This window comes from Neolamprologus brichardi, chromosome 12, assembly GCF_056152115.1.
Source record: "Neolamprologus brichardi isolate AB-2024 chromosome 12, ASM5615211v1, whole genome shotgun sequence".
NCBI lineage: Eukaryota > Metazoa > Chordata > Actinopteri > Cichliformes > Cichlidae > Neolamprologus > Neolamprologus brichardi.
In genome coordinates this window covers 5,562,436-5,582,512 of record NC_142115.1, presented here as the reverse complement: position 1 = coordinate 5,582,512, position 20,077 = coordinate 5,562,436, and the positions used below count along the sequence as shown (strand labels likewise).

Genomic DNA, 20,077 nt, shown 5'->3' with positions numbered 1-20,077 from the left:
CTTTGTGTTTATTCTAGTATTCATTTGCTTTTAACATTTCACCATTAATTTAACCATTTATCTGATTATTTGATCTCATTCTATACATGTTTTTTATGTTAATTATGACAGACACCGTTATATAACCCTTAGAAAACATCTGATTACTAAGTGATTTCTAAGTCCTCCATCTCAAACACCTTGGGTCTGTGATGAAGCAGACACAGGTGCTCTCCATCGCAGTGACACCGCCTCAGACAGAATTAGTTGAAGGTGTTTGTGTACCTGTTCTTGGGCCGTCCCAGCGGTGCGTTGTAGCGCCGTTTGATTTGCGCAGCCTTTTCATGTAAAAGCTTCTTTCCCTTTTTCCTTGGTTGGCAGATTTGACAAATCCACATGCCTAGGAGACGAAGAGGAAAAATGGAAGTGTTCACACACGGAGACAGGACAGGCTTCGGTGCACATACAAAGAGGCTCTGGGAAGCTTGTAATGCATTAGTGCTTAACAGGGATGCATTAGAGTGAGAGCCATCAGCTCAGGAGATGGTTTAATCATTAACTGCCATCATAACGGCGATGCAGAAGAGCAATGTAGGAGCGCTGTGTGGTCAATCGGAGGAATAACAGGTACGAGTTGGGCTCGGAGCAGATAGTGGAGACGGGATACGAGTCTTGTTTAATTACCTTTTGGCATCCGCGTGAGAGGAGGATCACAGCACTCCATGTGGAAGCCCCGGTCACAGGAGTCGCAGAACAACATGTTGTCCTGCAGAGAGACACAAAATAATGACAATCGTCTTCAGGTCACACGAGTAGTAGAACAACATATAATCCACTAAGTAAATACAGGTGACACCGCTGATCAAAGCTGCTGAGCTCATTTTAATTCCATATTTTGATGAGAGTTTTGCATACTTTGCCTTCCCTCCGTCCTCATAGCCCGTTTCATCATTGTGCCACTGGCAGCATGTTGTGAATTTTCCTCTTAACCTCTCCACAAACATTTGAATAACAATCATACCTCGCCTGACAAGTAAGAGAAAAGAGTGAAATCATGCCGATGCTGACTAAAATAGCTCATTCTCAGGATCAATCCCTTGATAGAGACGCTGATGTCTATCAGCGTCTCTATCTGGCACTTAAGCTGAGGATCGAGCGTTCGCAGCGACTGTCAGGCTGCCAGGACGCCATATTCCTTCATCCACTCACCGCATTCTTTCCTTGATCCTGACAGCTGCTGCAAGTCTTGCATTCGATGCACTGCCACCACAGAGCCTTGACTCGCGCTGTGAGCTCCGGGGAGAATTTGAGACAGGACGGGTGGCCTGCAGGTAGACAGACACACATACACAAACAAGCACGTCAACATCACACACACTTTTCTCTCACACTCTCACTCTATTTTTTTTATGTTTCCTGCTGACTGACAGTTGTGACCCACTTGCATCATTGAAGGAAAAAAAAAAGAAAGAAAGTCCTTTTGGAACTGGAAGCCCTCACTGAATCAAACCTGGCTGCAAAGAGTGTGTTAAAACATAAATGACAATCTGTCAGAGCCGTGCTTTTGCAATGTTTGAAGAGCGGCAAACAAGACGGCCTTGTCTGGGACGAAACCCCTCTAAGGGAAGAAGAGGAACACGCTTGTCTGCTTCCGATAAGAGATGTCGGGCCTTAGCAGGAGTACTACAACTTGCATGCCAATAAAACCAAAAACTGAACCAGGAATAAAACTGTTTAAGAACGACACCCGCCCATAATTAAACAATGTTATGTTTCAATTCAATTCAATTCAATTTTATTTATATAGCGCCAAATCACAACAAAAGTCGCCTCAAGGCGCTTCATAGATACAGAGAAAAACCCAACAATCATATGACCCCCTATGAGCAAGCACTTTGGCGACAGTGGGAAGGAAAAACTCCCTTTTAACAGGAAGAAACCTCCAGCAGAACCAGGCTCAGGGAGGGGCGGCCATCTGCTGCGACCGGTTGGGGTGAGAGAAGGAAGACAGGATGAAAGACATGCTGTGGAAGAGAGACAGAGATTAATAACAGATACGATTCAATACAGAGAGGTCTATTAACACATAGTGAGTGAGAAAGGTGACTGGAAAGGAAAAACTCAATGCATCATGGGAATCCCCCGGCAGCCTACATCTATTGCAGCATAACTAAGGGAGGATTCAGGGTCACCTGGTCCAGCCCTAACTATATGCCTTAGCAAAAAGGAAAGTTTTAAGCCTAATCTTAAAAGTAGAGATTGTGTCTGTCTCCCGAATCCAAACTGGAAGCTGGTTCCACAGAAGAGGGGCCTGAAAACTGAAGGCTCTCCCTCCCATTCTACTTTTAAATACTCTAGGAACAACAAGTAGGCCTGCAGAGCGGGAGCGAAGTGCTCTAATAGGGTGATATGGTACTACAAGGTCATTAAGATAAGATGGGGCCTGATTATTTAAGACCTTGTATGTGAGGAGCAGGATTTTGAATTCAATTCTGGATTTAACAGGAAGCCAATGAAGGGAAGCCAAAACAGGAGAAATATGCTCTCTCTTTCTAGTCCCTGTCAGTACTCTTGCTGCAGCATTTTGGATTAGCTGAAGGCTTTTCAGTGAGTTTTTTGGACATCCTGATAATAATGAATTGCAGTAGTCCAGCCTGGAAGTAATAAATGCATGAACTAGTTTTTCAGCATCACTCTGAGACAGGATATTTCTAATTTTAGAGATGTTGCGCAAATGGAAGAACGCAGTCTTACATATTTGTTTAATATGTGCGTTGAAGGACATATCCTGGTCAAAAATGACTCCAAGGTTCCTCACAGTGTTACTGGAGGCCAAGGTAATGCCATCCAGAGTAAGAATCTGGTTAGATACCATATTTCTAAGCTTTTCAGCGCCGAGTACAATGACCTCAGTTTTATCTGAGTTAAGAAGCAGAAAGTTAGTGGCCATCCAAGTCTTTATGTCTTTAAGACATTCCTGCAGTTTAACTAATTGGTGTGTGTTATCTGGCTTCATGGACAGATAGAGCTGGGTGTCATCTGCATAGCAGTGAAAATGTATGCTATGTCTTCTAATGATGCTGCCTAGGGGAAGCATGTATAATGTAAACAGAATTGGTCCTAGCACTGAACCCTGTGGAACTCCATAATTAACCTCAGTGTGTGAAGAGGACTCTCCATTTACATGCACAAATTGGAGTCTATTAGATAGATATGATACAAACCACTGCAGTGCAATACCTGTAATACCTACAGCATGTTCTAATCGCTCTAATAGGATATTATGGTCAACAGTATCGAATGCTGCACTAAGGTCAAGAAGGACAAGCACAGAGATGAGTCCACTGTCAGAGGCCATAAGAAGATCATTTGTAACCTTCACTAAAGCTGTTTCTGTGCTGTGATGAACTCTGAAACCTGACTGAAACTCTTCAAATAAACCATTCCTCTGCAGATGATCTGTTAGCTGTTTGACAACTACTCTTTCAAGGATTTTTGATATGAAAGGAAGGTTGGAGATTGGCCTATAATTAGCTAAGACTGCTGGGTCTAGAGATGGCTTTTTGAGTAAAGGTTTAACTGCAGCCACCTTGAAGGCCTGTGGTACATAGCCGATTATTAGAGATAGGTTGATCATATATAAGATCGAAGAATTAATCAATGGCAGGACTTCTTTGAGCAGTTTTGTAGGAATGGGGTCTAAAAGACACGTTGATGGTTTGGAGGAAGTAATTATTGAAGTTAACTCAGAAAGATCGATTGGAAAAAAAGAGTCTAACTTAACATCAATGGAACTAAGAGTAGCTGTAGATAATATTACATCTGTGGGATGATTATTGGTAATTTTTTCTCTAATGATAAAAATTTTATTTGTGAAGAAGTTCATGAAGTCATCACTAGTTAACGTTAAAGGGATGGTTGGCTCAAAAGAGCTCTGACTTTTTGTCAGCCTGGCTACAGTGCTGAAGAGAAACCTGGGGTTGTTCTTATGTTCAGATACTAAATGAAGTTAAAGTGTCAAGTATTACTGAGAAGAGTGAAGAACATGACTGGACAGTTGCTGAGCTGCTGAGTGTCAGTTAAAGCGTAGCCACTTAGACAGAATCAACTGGAGGTCTGGGCGGTTAATTAAGTATCAATTTCAGTTACGAAATTGGCTCCGAACAACTGTGAAAACAAAATAATCTGAATACATAAATAACTTTTGCGTTCATTTTCACTATAAATAAATCCCCCGCAGGCCTTCTGTTAATACCAATGTGTACTCGTAGGTATGTTTTTGTCCCCAACAGCTCCAACTCATTCTTAGTTTACTACATATCAGCCAAGATAATCAAAAGAGGGCCTCTGTCTCCACACTTAGGGTCTATCACGTGTTTGTTTGTTGGATGTGGGAGTCAGCTGAAGTGTGCAGGGTCCTGCCACTGCAAGATGGTCAACACCTGCTAGTCTGGGTCCATATATCACAAGCCTGTTTGCCACCTTGTGTGATAATCTGTTTTTGTTTTTTTTTTCTTCATTTGAATGAATGTTCAAGGAAATCCCTTATTTGAAAAGAAGACGTGTGTTTAAGTTCAAACTCTACAATATCTGTCGACTTAATGAATAACAGTGTTAAATGATCAAGATTACTATGCTGACCAAAATCATTATGATTATTATGGACTTATTGAACTGCCATCAAAGGGTGAAAGCAGTGAAGTGCAAGCTGCCTTTAAATGTCTGACAGCAGCTGCGTTTGTACATAAATGCAGTTGAAGTATCAATTAAGTAGCAACATAAAAGATGAAGCACCAGAGACAGCTGCGCGTGTGTGCATGCACACACTGTGAAGTTTACATCTTCCTGAGATCCCATCATATTTTAAAGCCCCAGTCTATGAGTCTGAATGCATGCTTTTTTAAAATAACTTCTTTAATGTGTCACCACCAGTTACTAAAGGTGGGGGAAAAAAATCGATTCTGTGTAGTATTGTGATATTTTGTTTGCTAATAATGTATCGATACAGGGACAGCAGAAATCGATATTTTGTTACAAAGAAGGCTTTTGTGCTCTGACTTCAGAGCATGTTGATCCTTTTTCTGAGCAAGAATCCTGACATTCCTTCACTGTCCAAATGTGTTTAACTTTTTTTGGCAGCAATAAACATGACAGTTTACTTATTTTCATTTAAGACATGTTTTATTTTAATAAAATTGTAACTTTTTTATTTAATGTAAAATTATATTTTGCTTTAATTTACTTTCAAATTCTTCAGTTGCTGAATGGGCTGCATAGTTGTCATAAATTGCATAGTTCAGAATAGCTATAATTGTACCAGATGGTTGCGTTCAGTTAAGTTGGACTAGACTGTAATACAAACCGTTCAGTTTGTCAACAATAAAACTGAAATGAGAGAAAGACTGAGTGTGAGACTTTGATATTAGATAAAATGAATATTGATAAAGTTTACCTTTATGTACAGAATCTGAATATCGCAAAATATTTTAAAAAATTGCAATAATATCGTATCGTGGGATGTATGCTGATTCCCACCTCTACCAGTTTGCAGACAGCTGATTGGCTCCTCTTGTGCTGTATCTGTTCTCTCTACAAAACCTGAATAGAGTCTTGTAGGCGGCACTCACCGCTGTTGCCACAGTCGGCGCAGGAGATGAGCTCCTCTGGCTTCTTATCGCGATTCTGCTCCTTGGTCCCCAAACAGAAGCTGCAGATGGGGATGGGCTCCGCCACCGGCTGGCAGAGGGACAGAGCAGAAGGGAAGAGGGGGGAGACGTGGGAGAGAAGAAAGGGGAAGGGAAGAAAAAAAAGAGTCGAGACTGTCAGTCAACTTAACAGCTTCATTGTACAAATGAAAACAAACAAAGTGGCCTTGTGTGTCCCGCTACAGCGGATGACTGTTGCTGTGTGTATTAAGACGCTAACAGTGAACTGAATGAACGCTACAACAACACCGCTGGAGCACATGTGGATTTCTGAACAAAGAGTTTTAAGATGATGAAGAACACGAGAGCCACTATGATTAGCGGCTTTGTATAATTTATGTGGCGTGTCACGTTAGAGACTGCCATCATGTGTCACCGTCTCTGCTGACTCCTCTGCTGTTTGATCAAAAGCTGGGACTGGGCTCCTTAGCTCGTACTGGCTCAGGCGTGTAGTTCCACTGCAGCGTGTCCCATTTTGACACGTTTTTCTCCCTGAAACATGCCATTAGATATTCAGTTCTGCGACTGCATGAATCTTTTAGCGGGTCCCCTGAAAGCACAATCCGTGGCAGCAGCAGGTGTGTGCTCGGGCACAAAACAAGCCCGATATCTCATATGCGCGCACGCACAAACCTAAGCCAGGTTTGTGTCCATGAAAACAAAAGGCTGGATAACGTTTTGTTAGACATCAAATAAGACTTGTGTGTCCAATAAAGCTGAAAAATCACATCCCTTAAGCACTGCAGGTGCACTTCACAGAAACAAGCACAACAGGAGGGGGGAGGAGGGAGGACATGAGGTGACTCTCCTTCAAAGTTTCTGGATCCTGGAAGCCCCGAGGGGAAGTGACAGTTTACTCGTACGCCACCAGTAATTTTCTTTTATCTGTTAAGCAGCTTCAAACAGAATGACTAAGCCTAACGTTAAAATGCAGCCATAATAATTTTTACTTTGGTTTTCTTACTTACAGCCTGCATAAATGTGACTGTATGCAAACAGATACAAATAAATGCCAGGAGAACTTGTGCTATGACTTTAAAACTGTTAGTCTTGCACGGTGACCTGTCATCCTGCTAAAATCAACTTTGATGCTAGCCTGCTTTAAAAAAAAAAGAAGAAGAAGAAAATGCTGAATAATGAACAGCTTAGCCCACATGATTGCTAGCTGTAAAGGTGTGCCAAGCAATTCTGAGTTAAAAATAACTTCCACATGTTCTGAGGTTCAGCCAATGCCTGTTTAGTACTTCATTAGGACAAGAAACAGTATAAACACACGAAACGGCCTGAAAACGCACCAAACAAGAAGAGAACTAGAGGCTTCTCCAAGGCACGAAAATCAAAGCCCAACTACAGCGTGTTTATTAGAAGAAAATAAGATGCAACTGTGGCACAGCCACTGACTGTGAGAAAAACACTTGTGATGAACACTCTGGAGGAGCTACAGAGCTCTGTGGCTGAGATGGGAAACACTGTCCTAACGACATCTGTTGCCTGACTGCTTCCATGTTCTCAGCTCTGTGGCAGAAGAGTAAAGGAAAACCCACTGGTGAAAACGATTCTGCATGACATCTGGACCAGTGCGTGCCAGCAGTCACCGAGGAAAAAGACTCTTCTGCAAGCTGAGACAAAGTGGAGCATTTGTAAACCACCCTGAGCTCTTACATTTAGTCTGAATCCTGCACTGAATATCAGCCCAAACATCCGATGCAGCAGAGATGCTTCTCTGCGTCTCCGCTACTGAAGACAAGGACCCAAGTCTTGGACCTGTGATAACTTTTCAAGAGCACATGCTTTGATTGCTGGGCTCTCAAAGACCAAACCGTCTTGAACAATCCTCTCTCAGCTGTACCCTCTGTTCTACTCACAGTGGGTCGCAACAGCAGACCTCTAGATGCCCTTCCTGACACAGTGTCCTCTGCTGGTCTCAAACCGGGGACCTTTTAGACATTAAGCAAATGTGTAACCCACTACACTTTGGTGCTACCCAGACCAGTTATCGTTTGTATCAGATATCACACAGATGCATTATAACGACTAATGTCACGGGTACGCAAATGTGATATCAACACAAACACATTAGCATTCATACTGCAGCTCTCTGAAGTCTTCTTCAAACGAAAGGTGTCATTGCTCAGGAAGGGGAACAAAGAAAAAATGGAAAAGGCACAACAGTAGCAAGCATCAACTGCTTCTAGCATGGAGACAGTAATATATATATATATATATATATATATCAATAAGGATTTTACTTCCTGGTCTGCAAAATAAAGCAACACTGAAGTGCCTTAAACCACATTTAATGGCAACTGGGGGCGATAAACAGTAGTTTCTGGGAAAACTGCCCTTAAAGACCTGTGTAATCACTTCTCTGTTGGGTTTCAGGGCTCAGTCACTTATTTTGAGTCATAGTGAATACCACATTCAGACCATTCTATAAATGTTAGGTCGTTTTAAATGTCAGAAAGCAAAACTATCCAGTGGGTGCTTATTGGCATGTGCTTTCAGTCACATCAGCAGGTCTACTTTCATCGCGGTATCTTTTACACTGCCTACGGAAACCAAGAGTACGTGATGTGTGCATCTTTCTTCCTGTGCCGCCCTCGATCACCCTGAAACTGGCACTCTGTCATCATGACTTTGAAACCTTCATCTTTAATCAGATGGGGCCTCTTAACACACTAAACATACTGTGAATCCACAAAGTGACAACCTGAGCTGGCTCTCTGTCGATCTCTTAGATGGATAAATGCTCGTTGTCACCTGCCGTGTGCTTGTGCAGTTTCACCGACACATGCACGCCTTAACAGAAAGCAGAGGGGTACAAAAAGAAGATAAAAAAAACCCCTTAATGTCTCCCAGAAGGCACAGTTATGTTAGTTTGTAATTTAAAACCAAACCGAGACAGAAACAGAAAAACGGGGCAAATTTGATCTTTATTGGAAACTCTAAACATCATCTGTCCCAAAGACACTTTTTAATCAACACAACCCTAACAATAAAGGTGCTCTCCTTTATTAACGACACAAAAAGTACAAAGTACACCAACATGGCAGTGAGTGAAGCTGGTGTTAAGGTTTTTACAGCACAGCAGGGTAAATGCACGTAGCTGCGCCGAGCTAGGTAGGCCGCTCGCTCTGGCAGGGAGGAGACGAGGACAAGAGCTTGATTTATTGGGTTCATTTCCTTCTGACTCAGGCTGCTTCAGCACCCCCCACCCTAAACAGTGCAGGGACTGAGAGAGAAAAGGGGATACAATAAGAAAGTTAAGGGAAGTGAGAGGTAAATGGAGAGAGGAATGGGGCGGGCAAAGAAGAGGCAGATAAGCAGAGACATGCAGGGAGCACAGGAGGAGGACAGAGGCTTAGCTGTGGAGAAACGTATACGTGCCGGCTCTATCTGTGAAAAGGTTTTACAACTTTACAGGCAAAACTTCTATAAATTGTGATCGTGCGCTAGTTTATACTGCGACAATGAAAAACAAGTCATTGCCAATCTCCATCAGCATTATGAAAATAACTATGAGCTACAAAACAAGTCGACAATTTCACTAAAAAGAAATGGAAGTCAGCAACAACAACAAGAAAAAGAAAGAGGAGGAGCGCTGTGTGAGGACAAAAATAACAATCCAGAGGGCAGGAGAGGGAAGGGAAAGCAAGAGCGAGGGAGAAAGAAAGAATGTGCACCAGTCCTCGGAGCAGCCTGCGTGCTACCAACACCTCAATCATTCCTGACGCTTTAACCCATTCCATGCCGGAGGAGGTCAACTGCTCCCACTCGGCCTCTGAGCGCTCGAGTAAACAAGAGCTGAGAAAGAGGGAGAGGGAGAGTGCGTGCTGCCTTTCACGCAGACACCTTGTTTAGAGACGCGCGCTACAGCGAGGCTTCAGTTACTGACTGCCACTACAAATGAAAAGGAAAAGCCAATCCTCTTGGAAGTGTGAATCTCAAATTCTTCCCAAGAACAGTCGTCTTCCCACTTTCAACCTTTCCTTTTAAAGCGCTAGTTGCCAGAGCCCTTGTTGCTCCACGGCGATATTCCAGAAACCTCTCAAACTTCTTCGTCATTTAACTTGAGGCGTGCGTGTTTGTGCCGATCTACGTTGAGCTGGCGTTTACACATTTTGGCTCCGAGGATTATTTGGAAGCCAAAAAAAGACACACCTTACTGTAATTGTTATTAGCTAACTGCTTTTACAAGACGGCATTAAAAAAAAACATAAAAACCTGTCATACAAGTAAAAGGTTTCCCCTTAAAAAAAAAAATCACCTAGAACAACAGTTGTACAACAGTTGAAGACAGCCTAGTCTGATCCAGCTGACACACCCACCGATGTTTTATGGATCCATTAACCACAGAACAGTCAACTCTCCTCCTCTGTGTTAACATGAATGCGTGTTCAGAGGGATAATAGGTTATTAACAAAAAATACATTTAAAAAAATGGTGGTGACCTGGTTTCCCCTCCATATGCACAGTTCTCTCAAAGACAGAGGACAGGGGAGGGAGACAGGAAGGGGAGCACAATGGAGGGAAGGACGAAAGGAGAAATGAAGGAGGTGGTGGTGGGGGGTGTTGGAATAAAAGGCAATGGGAGAAAAGAGAAAGAGAGAAAAGCGTTGCTGTTGTCCTTGTCTCAAGTCAAGGATCTCATTAACATGGGAGCCTGATCTCAGCTGGCCCCCCAACACTACCACCACACTTCCCTTATGTTCCTTCCCCAACCTCCAACACAAACTCATTGATCACTGTTACAGGGCACGCCGCGCAGCCAGACAACACACAAACACTCACTCCGAGAATCATTAGATGGTCTGAACACTGGTAGTCGTGAGACACACCTTGACGTGCTGTCGGTTGGCTTACACGCACGGATGCTCTTGTGACAATAGCTGGCATGTAAAAGTAAATAAAGCATCTGAAATCTCAAATCCCTGTAGCTCCATTGGCCGGGTAGTGACGTGAAAATAACCGGGCTGCGTTATCCAGCGACAGCTTGCGGAAGAAGACCCTGCGATGTGCCGTGCGTCCCCTCCCTTCAGCCGAGCCATCGCCCTCCATTTAAAAAAGGAAGAAAAAAAAAATCATCGAGGTTAGCCAGGGTGCACGGAGCTAAATCACGGCATCAAACGAAGCGGGACTGGCCGTGCTCCAGCCGTCACTTCCACAGCTGCTCAACACACTGGCTCCATTTGTGGGGATGGTGAGGTTAGCCGTACGCGAGGCCTCACACAGCTAAGGTTCCCGTGCCAAATGCCATTCACATCACTCACTGGTGAGCTCGAGGTTACTGCTCCCCTTTGGGCACTGCCACTACTGCTAATGTAGCTTCTATAGACTCTTGGCCAGTTGCATCTGTTCGTAGCGGTTAATATGTGGCTCGCAGAGTCACACTGCAAGACGGCAAGTGAAACCTGGCTGGTGCCAAAACTGAACACTGCTAAAAACATCTTAGGTGTATGAACACAAACTGCAGGTGATCAAAACTTGAAAAATGAAAACTAAATTTCAACATAATGACCAGCCAGATTCAGATATTTTAGCATGACTTTCAGACATTTAAATATCTGTCCATCTTAGTCAAACTCTTACAGGACATACAATAATACAACAAGTTGTCAGTTTGAGTAAACTCATCTTCACCACTTGTCACTCCCCTCTGCGTCTACAGACAGGTAAAACAGAGCAGAGAAGGGAAAACTCATGTCTCTGCATGACACAGTTACACTAGGTGACAATTTAAATTCACACTGACAGAGGTAGCCATCATCTGACGTGTCTTTGGGGTGGATCAATGCAGCTGCGCCCCATATGCACGCTTATTTCAAACGTGCAAAAGTTCAAGCATGTACAGTCTGTGTGCTTCAGGGAAGGCTATAGCATGAAACCACCTAGGAAAACAACTTTTGTTACCTCTGTATAGGGCTGTGCGATATGACCAAAATCTCATATCCTGATATAAGAATTCTATCGTCCCGATAACGATATAAATCACAAAAATGTAACATTTTCTGTAAATTCTGTGAATCTCGGGCAGCTCGACTTGCGGGAAGTGTTTCCAGCTGCGCGTTATGTAACTGGAGTCGAGTGTTTTAACCGATGCATGAAACGATACATTTTTAGACATAAGTTGTAATGGCCGCCGTTTTCTTTGTGAGTATTTATTACACGGCGTGCTGCGGGGAAAAGCCTGTTCTAACGTTTGAGTCTAAGGTTTATTTTTTAGCACCTGGCGGCTCTTTTTTACTTCTCATCCGTAAATTATCTGCATCTTTCACGTGATTCTGTTTATTTTGAAAAGTCTCAACAGGATCTTGAGCTTTATTGTGAAAGGTTTATGTGGAACATAAACAAGCAGACACGCGATGGTGTTACCATCATTGTTGCTAACGACAACGCATAAAAACAGGCGCTTGTCCGTCTGTAGTGTGGTTATATTAAATAAAAGAGAAAGAGAGAACTTTAAGAAATTAATATAGCCACTACAGTGACCATCAAAACCATGAAAAAAAAATATTCCCGTAAACATTTTATTTTGCGACACCATGAAACAAATGATAGCGTAAAATGAAACGATAGATGTTTTTATATTGTTATATCGAACAGCCCTACCTCTGTATACCACTATAGCTCAGCTGCTTGAGCAGTGACCCATGACCCAAACTCTAGAGTCCTTACTTCAGTGTCCCGGGTTCAAGTCCACCCAAGTCATATTAGTTAGGAACTGTTGCCAAACCAACACAGTGTAGTGTTATGCTTTAGGGCTGTAACTGATCATATTCAACATTAAGTGCTGGCTCATTTTTCCCCAATTAACTAATTAATTGTTTGATCCAAATAAGTAGAAAATGGTGTCAAATACCAACCAGTGTCCTCCGGTGGCTGCTTTAATTTGACAAAACACAGTAAATAGAACAGAGAAGAGCAGCAAATCCTCATATTATCCCATTACCAAAATAGCGTGCAATTAATTTTCAATCCATCAAGAGCCTCCATTGTGTTTGGAGTAAAGTGGCCCTTTAAATAAGTGAATGCTAAAAACAGTTTTCCCATCTCTCTGCTGGCGGGTACCCCCAAGTGTGAAACAAGAATTGTGCTTGTGGTTACAGCGAAACGTGAGCTTAAAGCTGTACAGAATGAGACTTTTTTTTAAACTTTGGACACTAATGGGGGGTCAGCTGAAGCCGGGTTTCTGTCAAAATGGAAACAATTGGTGCTTGTCAAAGGGAAAGCGGGGCAAATTATTTCACTTGTTGAAAATGTTTTTTGGATCAGTCAAAAATCTGAAATTCAAGACGAGCTAACACCAGACTGGGGGTTTGGGGGTGGAAACCACTTCATTGCACCCAACTTAGTCATTTTCCCAGCATTTTTGTGGCGCAGCGCTAACTCTGGAAAATGCTTCCATGCATCCGGGGAAAAAGCCCAAAAGTTCTCTCCTGTAACAGCAAGACATGAAGCAGCACAACGAAGCATGTGAAGGTTAACCATATCAGGCAAGTTTTATGAAGCTGTGCACCAATTTTAAGGTTCTGGGCCAATATTATTGTTTAAATATCCATGTGGTTCACAGCTGATGCCTATGTATATATTTATGTATTGCTGGTGCTGCGCAGTGACAATGATACAAATGTCATTTTATTTGCTAATTTGTTATCAGTAAGATATCAGCTGATAGCGACACATTAGGGCATCTTTAATAATAACATGCAGTGCCCGACGTTAGGAGTATATTGGACCATGCAAAAGAGTTGCTTGACGCTAACATCAGCCAAATCTGTTAAAGGTCAGTGGGACATTTTGGAGGGAAATCACTGCAACGAGGGGCACAAGTGTAAAAACGTAGCTCTGCAACTGTGTTGCTGTTCACCAGTCGCTTTTTTTCACACGTCCTCGCCGTGACACTGCACAACGACATTGAGAACTCTGGTTCACCCCGCTCCAGCTGTTGAGTGGAGGGCAAATGCAGGGCAAGAAGATTGCTCTTTCCTATTATAACTGGAAGAACATCACACACTGACACACACAAGTATACCCACACAGATATATATATATACACACACACACACGCACACAAAGGCCCAGCATCAAGCCCATCCCACCTAATGGCCATAGCCTCATACTGCTAACGGGTGCTCAGGGAGGCAATGAGGTTTGCCATCTATATATCCATGACCCCTGGTTGACTTTTCTCCCCCATTTACCTCCCCCTGCATGACCTGGCAATGGCACCCTATTAGGGTGAGAGAGGGGGGAGACAGAGAGACAGAAATAGGGTCTGGGATCCCGTTTGAATGGAGCACCCTGATGCAAACATCAGCGAGTTAAGTACACAAATCTCCCTGCAAATGGGGTCAATGCTAGTGCTTAGCCATTTGTTTTGATTTTCCTCCCCCCACCGCTGCCTTTACTCACACTCTCCCTCCTCCTTTCCTTGGGAAATCATAACTGTTAGCAATGATGCGGGGCAATATGGCAATGATGCGCGGGTAGAAAAGTAGCGAGTGGAGCAGAGCGATCGTGCACCATCGCCGTCTCTCGGTCTTCCGTGCGCACAGTTTTATCTCTTTGACGCATGTGCCACTCGCACAGACACAAACTAACAAATACATCAAGAACACGGCAACGTGGGGCGCACAAAACACACATGATTGAGCGGCAGAGTGGTTCCTTCTCCTGGAGAGATTCATCAAGGCACAGCACAAGAAGAAGCGCTGAGAAGAGGGAGGGAGAAAAAAAAAACAGGCAAAAAAGGAAAAACAGAATATTGTGTGACTACCAGACACAAATGTCAATTTCCTCACTGCTGCCGCAGCTTCTCCATGCACCATTTAGCCCAAAGCTTCAAAAAGAAACTGCAGCAATCTCCCTATCCATGCCCCCAAACTGAATTCATATTCTTAGGCTGATTATGAAATTTCACTGATGCAACAGGGTGGCATTTTCAGTGAAATCATTTGTGTTACAATTGACTCTTCTGCCAATATTTACTGTGAACTAACAAATCTAATAAAAGAACCATGGCAGATCATACGGTAAGAAAACAAAAACCAATGCATTCATCTATGTAGAACCAATGCATTCAAACTGAGGCATGATTTATTCATTTTGTATTTTGCCTCTGAGGCAGCAAAGCTGGCTGATCACTCGCTGAGTCAGAGAGGAGGTGGTTGATTTCTGTTTGTCTTAAGAGGTGGATCATTTGCAGCCAAGCAGGTCACTGTGTTAGGCAGAGCCCATGTGATTGCAGTCAGCTCTCTAGGCTAATCCTATTCTGTGTGTGTGCACATGCACGACTATGGGCATCCTTAAGCAGGAGCCCCTGTGGCTGCAGACATGTACACACAGAGGCCAGACAAAGCCAGAAGACAGCCAAAACAGTGCTTATGATCAGTCTAGTCTTCTCCAAATCTGATGGCTGTCGAGTTAAAAGAAAAACCTGAATGCCTGACCCCTACAGTGAGTCCCGTTATGCCGTGGAGGGTGACTTTCGGATATTGTTTTGGTTTATTTGGAAGGACGTGTCACTGCAATTCAAACCAAAGTTGATCTGAGTGATCGCCTCCATCCTGTGATGAAACCTTTCCATCCTGCTGGGAGTGGTTTCTTTTCCAGGATGGCATCACTCTCAGTCTGCTTGCTTTTTTTTTTTTTGTCTTAACATGCAATAGAATGGGTTCAAGTCTGTGTGTATGTGTACAAATCTCTGGCCCTTAGAACTAGAGGTTAGCAGCCGGCTGCTCTCCCTGATCAGGTTACAAAAGTGGGTGTGTTCCCTCTCTCCTCTGTCGCCTGCATGTCTGCCTCTCCCTCGCCCTCTCTCCAACTCATTCTGTCTCCCTTGGTTTCTCCTCCCGCTACGTCTCTCCCTTTCTGGTTACAGGAGCCTGAAAGTTTGCGTCATCCAAGCCTCTCCCTCTGGCAACGCTACAGACCACCTCTCTCCTGCTCTCTTATTCTCTCACTTGTCTACATTCCTTTCCTTGCCTTGCTTCCTTTCTTTCTTTGTCCCATCTCCCTACAGCACCTGACAGGCAACAGCCCCACAGCTGGTCCACAGTCCCTGCAGGAGGCTGGATGCAATGTGACTCCCCCTTAACTTCTCATCCTGTGTTGCTAGCCCACCAGCCACTCACCTAGCATCACTCTGGTATTGCCCGCCTGGCCCACATCACACGCACGCCCACCAAGTAAAAGCAAAGGCAGACTAGCTGACTTGCTCCAGCTTTCTAAGATGCATCTATTCTTTTTCTCCTGTGATGATAACACAAAGTCATACTTCAGTCTGAGGCAGAACGTTGGATCGTGCTTGCTCTCAAACCTGTTGCACTGCCACTCTGATACTTTTCAAATAACTCTGATACTATAACATTAAGCCACTCCTTTAGATGCCATTTGAAAACTTAAAAAGAGACACAAAGTGAAAGCTTACGACACTGTAGCAAAGTACAGGGTTGCAGGGGATGACAAATTTGGAGCAGCAGGGAAAATGCAGCACCAGAGTCTTAGGTAAAAGATCAGCAACAAGAATGTGTTGCTTCTACTTTCACAAATCATGCTCACTTGCCCTCTGTTGGTCCAAAAAGTTCACTGATGAACACATCAGACTTTTAGATTTCTTCCCACAACAATCTCAAATACGGTCGTAAGCATATCTGCGATTTTAATCAGGACCTTCAGATCCCAACAGGCAACAGCGCTTCACACTCATTTTTTCACTAGAGATCAGTTCTATCTTGATCTCAAACACGTCTGTAATCATTGACACTCATTTACAGGCCATATAACAAAAAATCGAAATCATCCAAACACTCCACAACAAATCCATGTGACAAACCAACGCAGACATACAAAGCATAATAAACGTGGCTGTGTGTTTACTTTAAGTGTATTTTATTTTGTATGTCCATGTCTGAGTATGCATGCATGCGGTTTTACATGTGTGCAGAGACGTTACCTTGTCTTTCTCGTGTGGCAGCAACCGGACCGGGGGCAGCGATTCCAGAGACACCGTGCCGGTCCCATCATCCTGGTTGCTGCTACGGCTGAGGAGCTGGAACAGTGGACCCTGTTTGGCCACGCGCCCGTGGGCCACGGCTCTCTTGAGGGCTACCCTCAGCTGCTGGTGGAAGAGGCCCGGCCCCATGGAGCCGCTACCCGACAGGTACGCTGCCACATCAGCCTGACACTTGAGGAAGCGTTCGATGTTCTTTAAGCTGGAGCCACCCGGCTCGTGGAGCCCCTCCAGTGCCCGCTTAATTAATTTGTTCCAGTCGAGACCCGGTTTCTTCCCCGAATGCGAGTGAGAGCTGCTCCCTCCACTGCTGCTGCCACCACCTGCTCCTCCACCTCCTCCTCCACCGGAGCTGCCGCCTCCGCTGCCACTGGAGCTGCCAACACCTTTGGGCTTGGGCAGGGCCAAGCGCCCAGGGTTATCTGGGTCCTTGTAGGAGTTGAGACCTTTGTTGGTAACCTTGAGTATGGTACCATCCTTGACACTAAGCTCTAACTGCTCCAGAACTGTTTTGCGGTCCAGGCCATGGGACATAGAGACCGCATTGCAAATGCGCTCCTCTGATGGTCGCTGCTTCTGCTTCTTTACCTTCTTGATGGCCTCTAGAATCCATTGGGTGTACAATGGGTTTGCCAGTTTCACCATGGCTGCTGTCTGGGTGGGTGCAGCAGCACTGGGGCCTTACCGCGAGGACCACACACACAAAAAAGTAGAGACTGTAAGCCAAGTAAACACTTGGCTTGCGCCGTAGCGCCGCCGCCTCCTCCTCCCTTTTGCCCTCTACCAGCTTACTATCCCTTGTCCTGGGGTCGCACAGAGAGTCCCTCAGAAGCTGAGTATAAGCAGCACGAAAAGGAGCAGCTGATCATAGCACAACCCCCCTGAGCCAACCCTCCACCTAATGAAAATCTGGTCCACCCACCACCCACTTCCAGCCAGGTGAAGATCCCTGGCAAGAGGCAGGGGGAGCAGAAGAAGCTTCAGATCTATTACCAACTTATACTCCCACAGTACCCAAGGTTGGGCAGGGCAGATTTTGATTTGGCTTTTCACAAAATGTAGGCGTTTCCTGTTTAGACGCCCCCCGGGAAAAAAAAAGAAAAAACAAAAACAAGGACTGCCAATAACAGCAGTCTCCTCTGCTCAGACTCTCCGGGACATGAAAATTGTGTTTCAGTGATAAACGCGAGGACAATTGCACAAAGGTTTCTGATAATTATATCACTCCAGAAGATTGTGAGTTTTCCTCTCAATCCACATCTCCTTATTTTCGCTTGTTCACGTTTGCTCCCTTTCGCTCTTCCAGCAGTCTGAGCTTCTCAGCTCTGGGACGGAACAGATATCTCACCACAGGGAGCAGCCAGGACCGATCACCTTCATGCCTATTGCACTTCAGTAGCTGATGAAAACTGTAGGAGGGGGAAAAATAAAAAACACAGACACAAAGAAAGAGATTATAGCACATCGCTGCAAAGATGGGGCACCTAATTTTACAATTTTAGAGAACAACAAATCAGGGTGAGATACAGATGACACAAGAAGGTTCATCTTTTCAAAACAACCCAGGCACATCATCCAGTGGCATTCACATAAACAAAGCCATACCTTCCTTCTGAATCACTATATTACTCCGTATACTAGACACGAAACTGTAAAGTAATAATATTTATTATCTCTAGCCAACTTCCCAGATTTCTGTTTTTAAATAAACTACCATGGGATTGTACCACTAAACAACTATCACTAAGAAACGCACAGCCAGTGACAAGACCAGAACTTCTAAAAATGAAAAAACATTAAGAACCGTACTCATACCTCACGCAACTGTTTAAAAACTGTGTGTTACAAACATTGTAAACAACCCCATCCTCAAAAGTGCACTACAGAGTTGACAGCTTGGCTAGCTGGGTTGCTAACGTAAACATGTTACAGTCAAAGCACAGAGCTGTTAGCAAACATTAGCCGCGAGGCTAGCTAATAATCAAAGCCAGATTAACAGTCGCATGGCCAAACCATTTCCTGTCGTTCTGTTTACTCACATATTATGTCAGGCTGCCAAGTATCTGACAACAAGCCTTCCCGCTTACTGCTGTTGTGTAGCAAGCTAACGTGAGAAGCTAGCCAACAAGCTAGCGTTACGATCTCTGTTACTAACGTTACTTGCCAACCTGAAACGTAAACAGCGTGAAACGGGGGGGTAGCCAGCGCTCCAGCACAGAAGAGCGAGAGAAAAACCAAACATTTCCGCATGGACCTGGGATTTCTGACAATACAAAGCATCACACCACAGCAAACACTGCGAATATTCTCCCCATGAATGTCACTCAGATACTAACGTGAGATCGCGGCCTTGTATGAGGCACAATGCAACTTGCAGACGGCCATCTCGGCTAGCGGGCAAGTGCAATATTTAAGATGGTCTTAGCGGGTGGTTCTGCAGCAGTGCTGGTTCCGCGGCCTAGCTCTCAATCTTCGGCATGGGCGAGCAGGCTCTGCCCGCGTAGACGCATCCCTACCAGTGGTCCGCACCTCGCTGACTTCCTCCCTCCGCTAACCGCCCTCCCACGTAACGCTACAGCCTGCGGTGCCGTGAAGACAAGGCCGCTAAAACGGAGTAAAGCTAGGCCTCTGTTCGCCCCCCTCCCTCCCCTCCATACCCCCCACCCACATCCGCGATCACCATCCCCTCCGTACCCCTCTCCCCTTCTACCTCTCGCGGTTCCCCAGAAAGCCAGAGATGGTCCGGTTCTGGTTTCGGAGGGAAGCTCGGGCAAAGCGGACCGCGGAGAAAATCTCGTATCCTCCCATCCGGCTTCCCCTGCTACTCACCGGAATTTGGTATCGAGCCGCCGAGGAGAAGGTGCCAAAACCGTGCGAAACGAAGACAACAACAAGCCCAAAAAATGCAGCCAGAGACCAGGGGCTCTAGAGCCGACGCCATCTTTGAGTGAAACAGGAGCACGGCTGGTGGGGGAGGGGGGAAGACTGAACAGTCAGGCAGGGCCCAGGGACCGTCTGCATGGTGCGAGGCGAAGATCCAGGGGACGGAGCAAAAAGAAAAAAAGAAAAATTCACTGCAAGGCGCGGGGGCGGCGGCGGCGTGCTGTTGCTATGAGAGGGGTGTGGATATTGCTTGAGCACATGAAATGGAAGAAAGGGACAGATGGTGGTGGTTGTGTTGGAGGAGGGAAAAAAATAAAAAGAGAGGATAGGTGTTCACGCATTCTCTGCTGTACTACAGCTACACAGGAGGAGATTCAAGGGAGCGTCTGTATTTTGCCTGGCAGTTGTAAAAAAAAAAAAAATCAAAGCCAATGAGCGTGTCTTAACGTTAGAGGGTATTTAAAGATCAAAGTGAGACACTCCTCCACATTGCAGTCTA

At 44.7% G+C, this 20,077-nt stretch overlaps 1 protein-coding gene across 4 annotated transcripts in view; it reads right to left on the bottom strand.

Annotated features, from left to right (window-relative positions):
- kat6a (K(lysine) acetyltransferase 6A) overlaps positions 1-19,691 on the bottom strand; it is a 40,255-nt gene extending 20,564 nt beyond the window's left edge. The window contains exons 1-6 of one of the 4 annotated variants that reach the window (XM_087848938.1): positions 19,525-19,691; positions 16,639-18,104; positions 5,607-5,715; positions 1,189-1,304; positions 664-745; positions 265-379 (exon numbers count right to left, since the gene is read on the bottom strand). In XM_087848938.1, coding sequence (XP_087705064.1) covers positions 265-379; positions 664-745; positions 1,189-1,304; positions 5,607-5,715; positions 16,639-17,340 — 1,124 coding nt within the window. In that variant the 5' untranslated portion in view covers positions 17,341-18,104; positions 19,525-19,691. Of the gene's footprint in view, positions 1-264; positions 380-663; positions 746-1,188; positions 1,305-5,606; positions 5,716-16,638; positions 18,105-18,734; positions 18,842-19,031; positions 19,240-19,524 lie in introns of those variants that run through there. The other 3 variants (XM_087848935.1, XM_087848936.1, XM_087848937.1) reach the window with 3 other exon arrangements.
- Between the last annotated feature and the right edge of the window lie 386 nt (positions 19,692-20,077).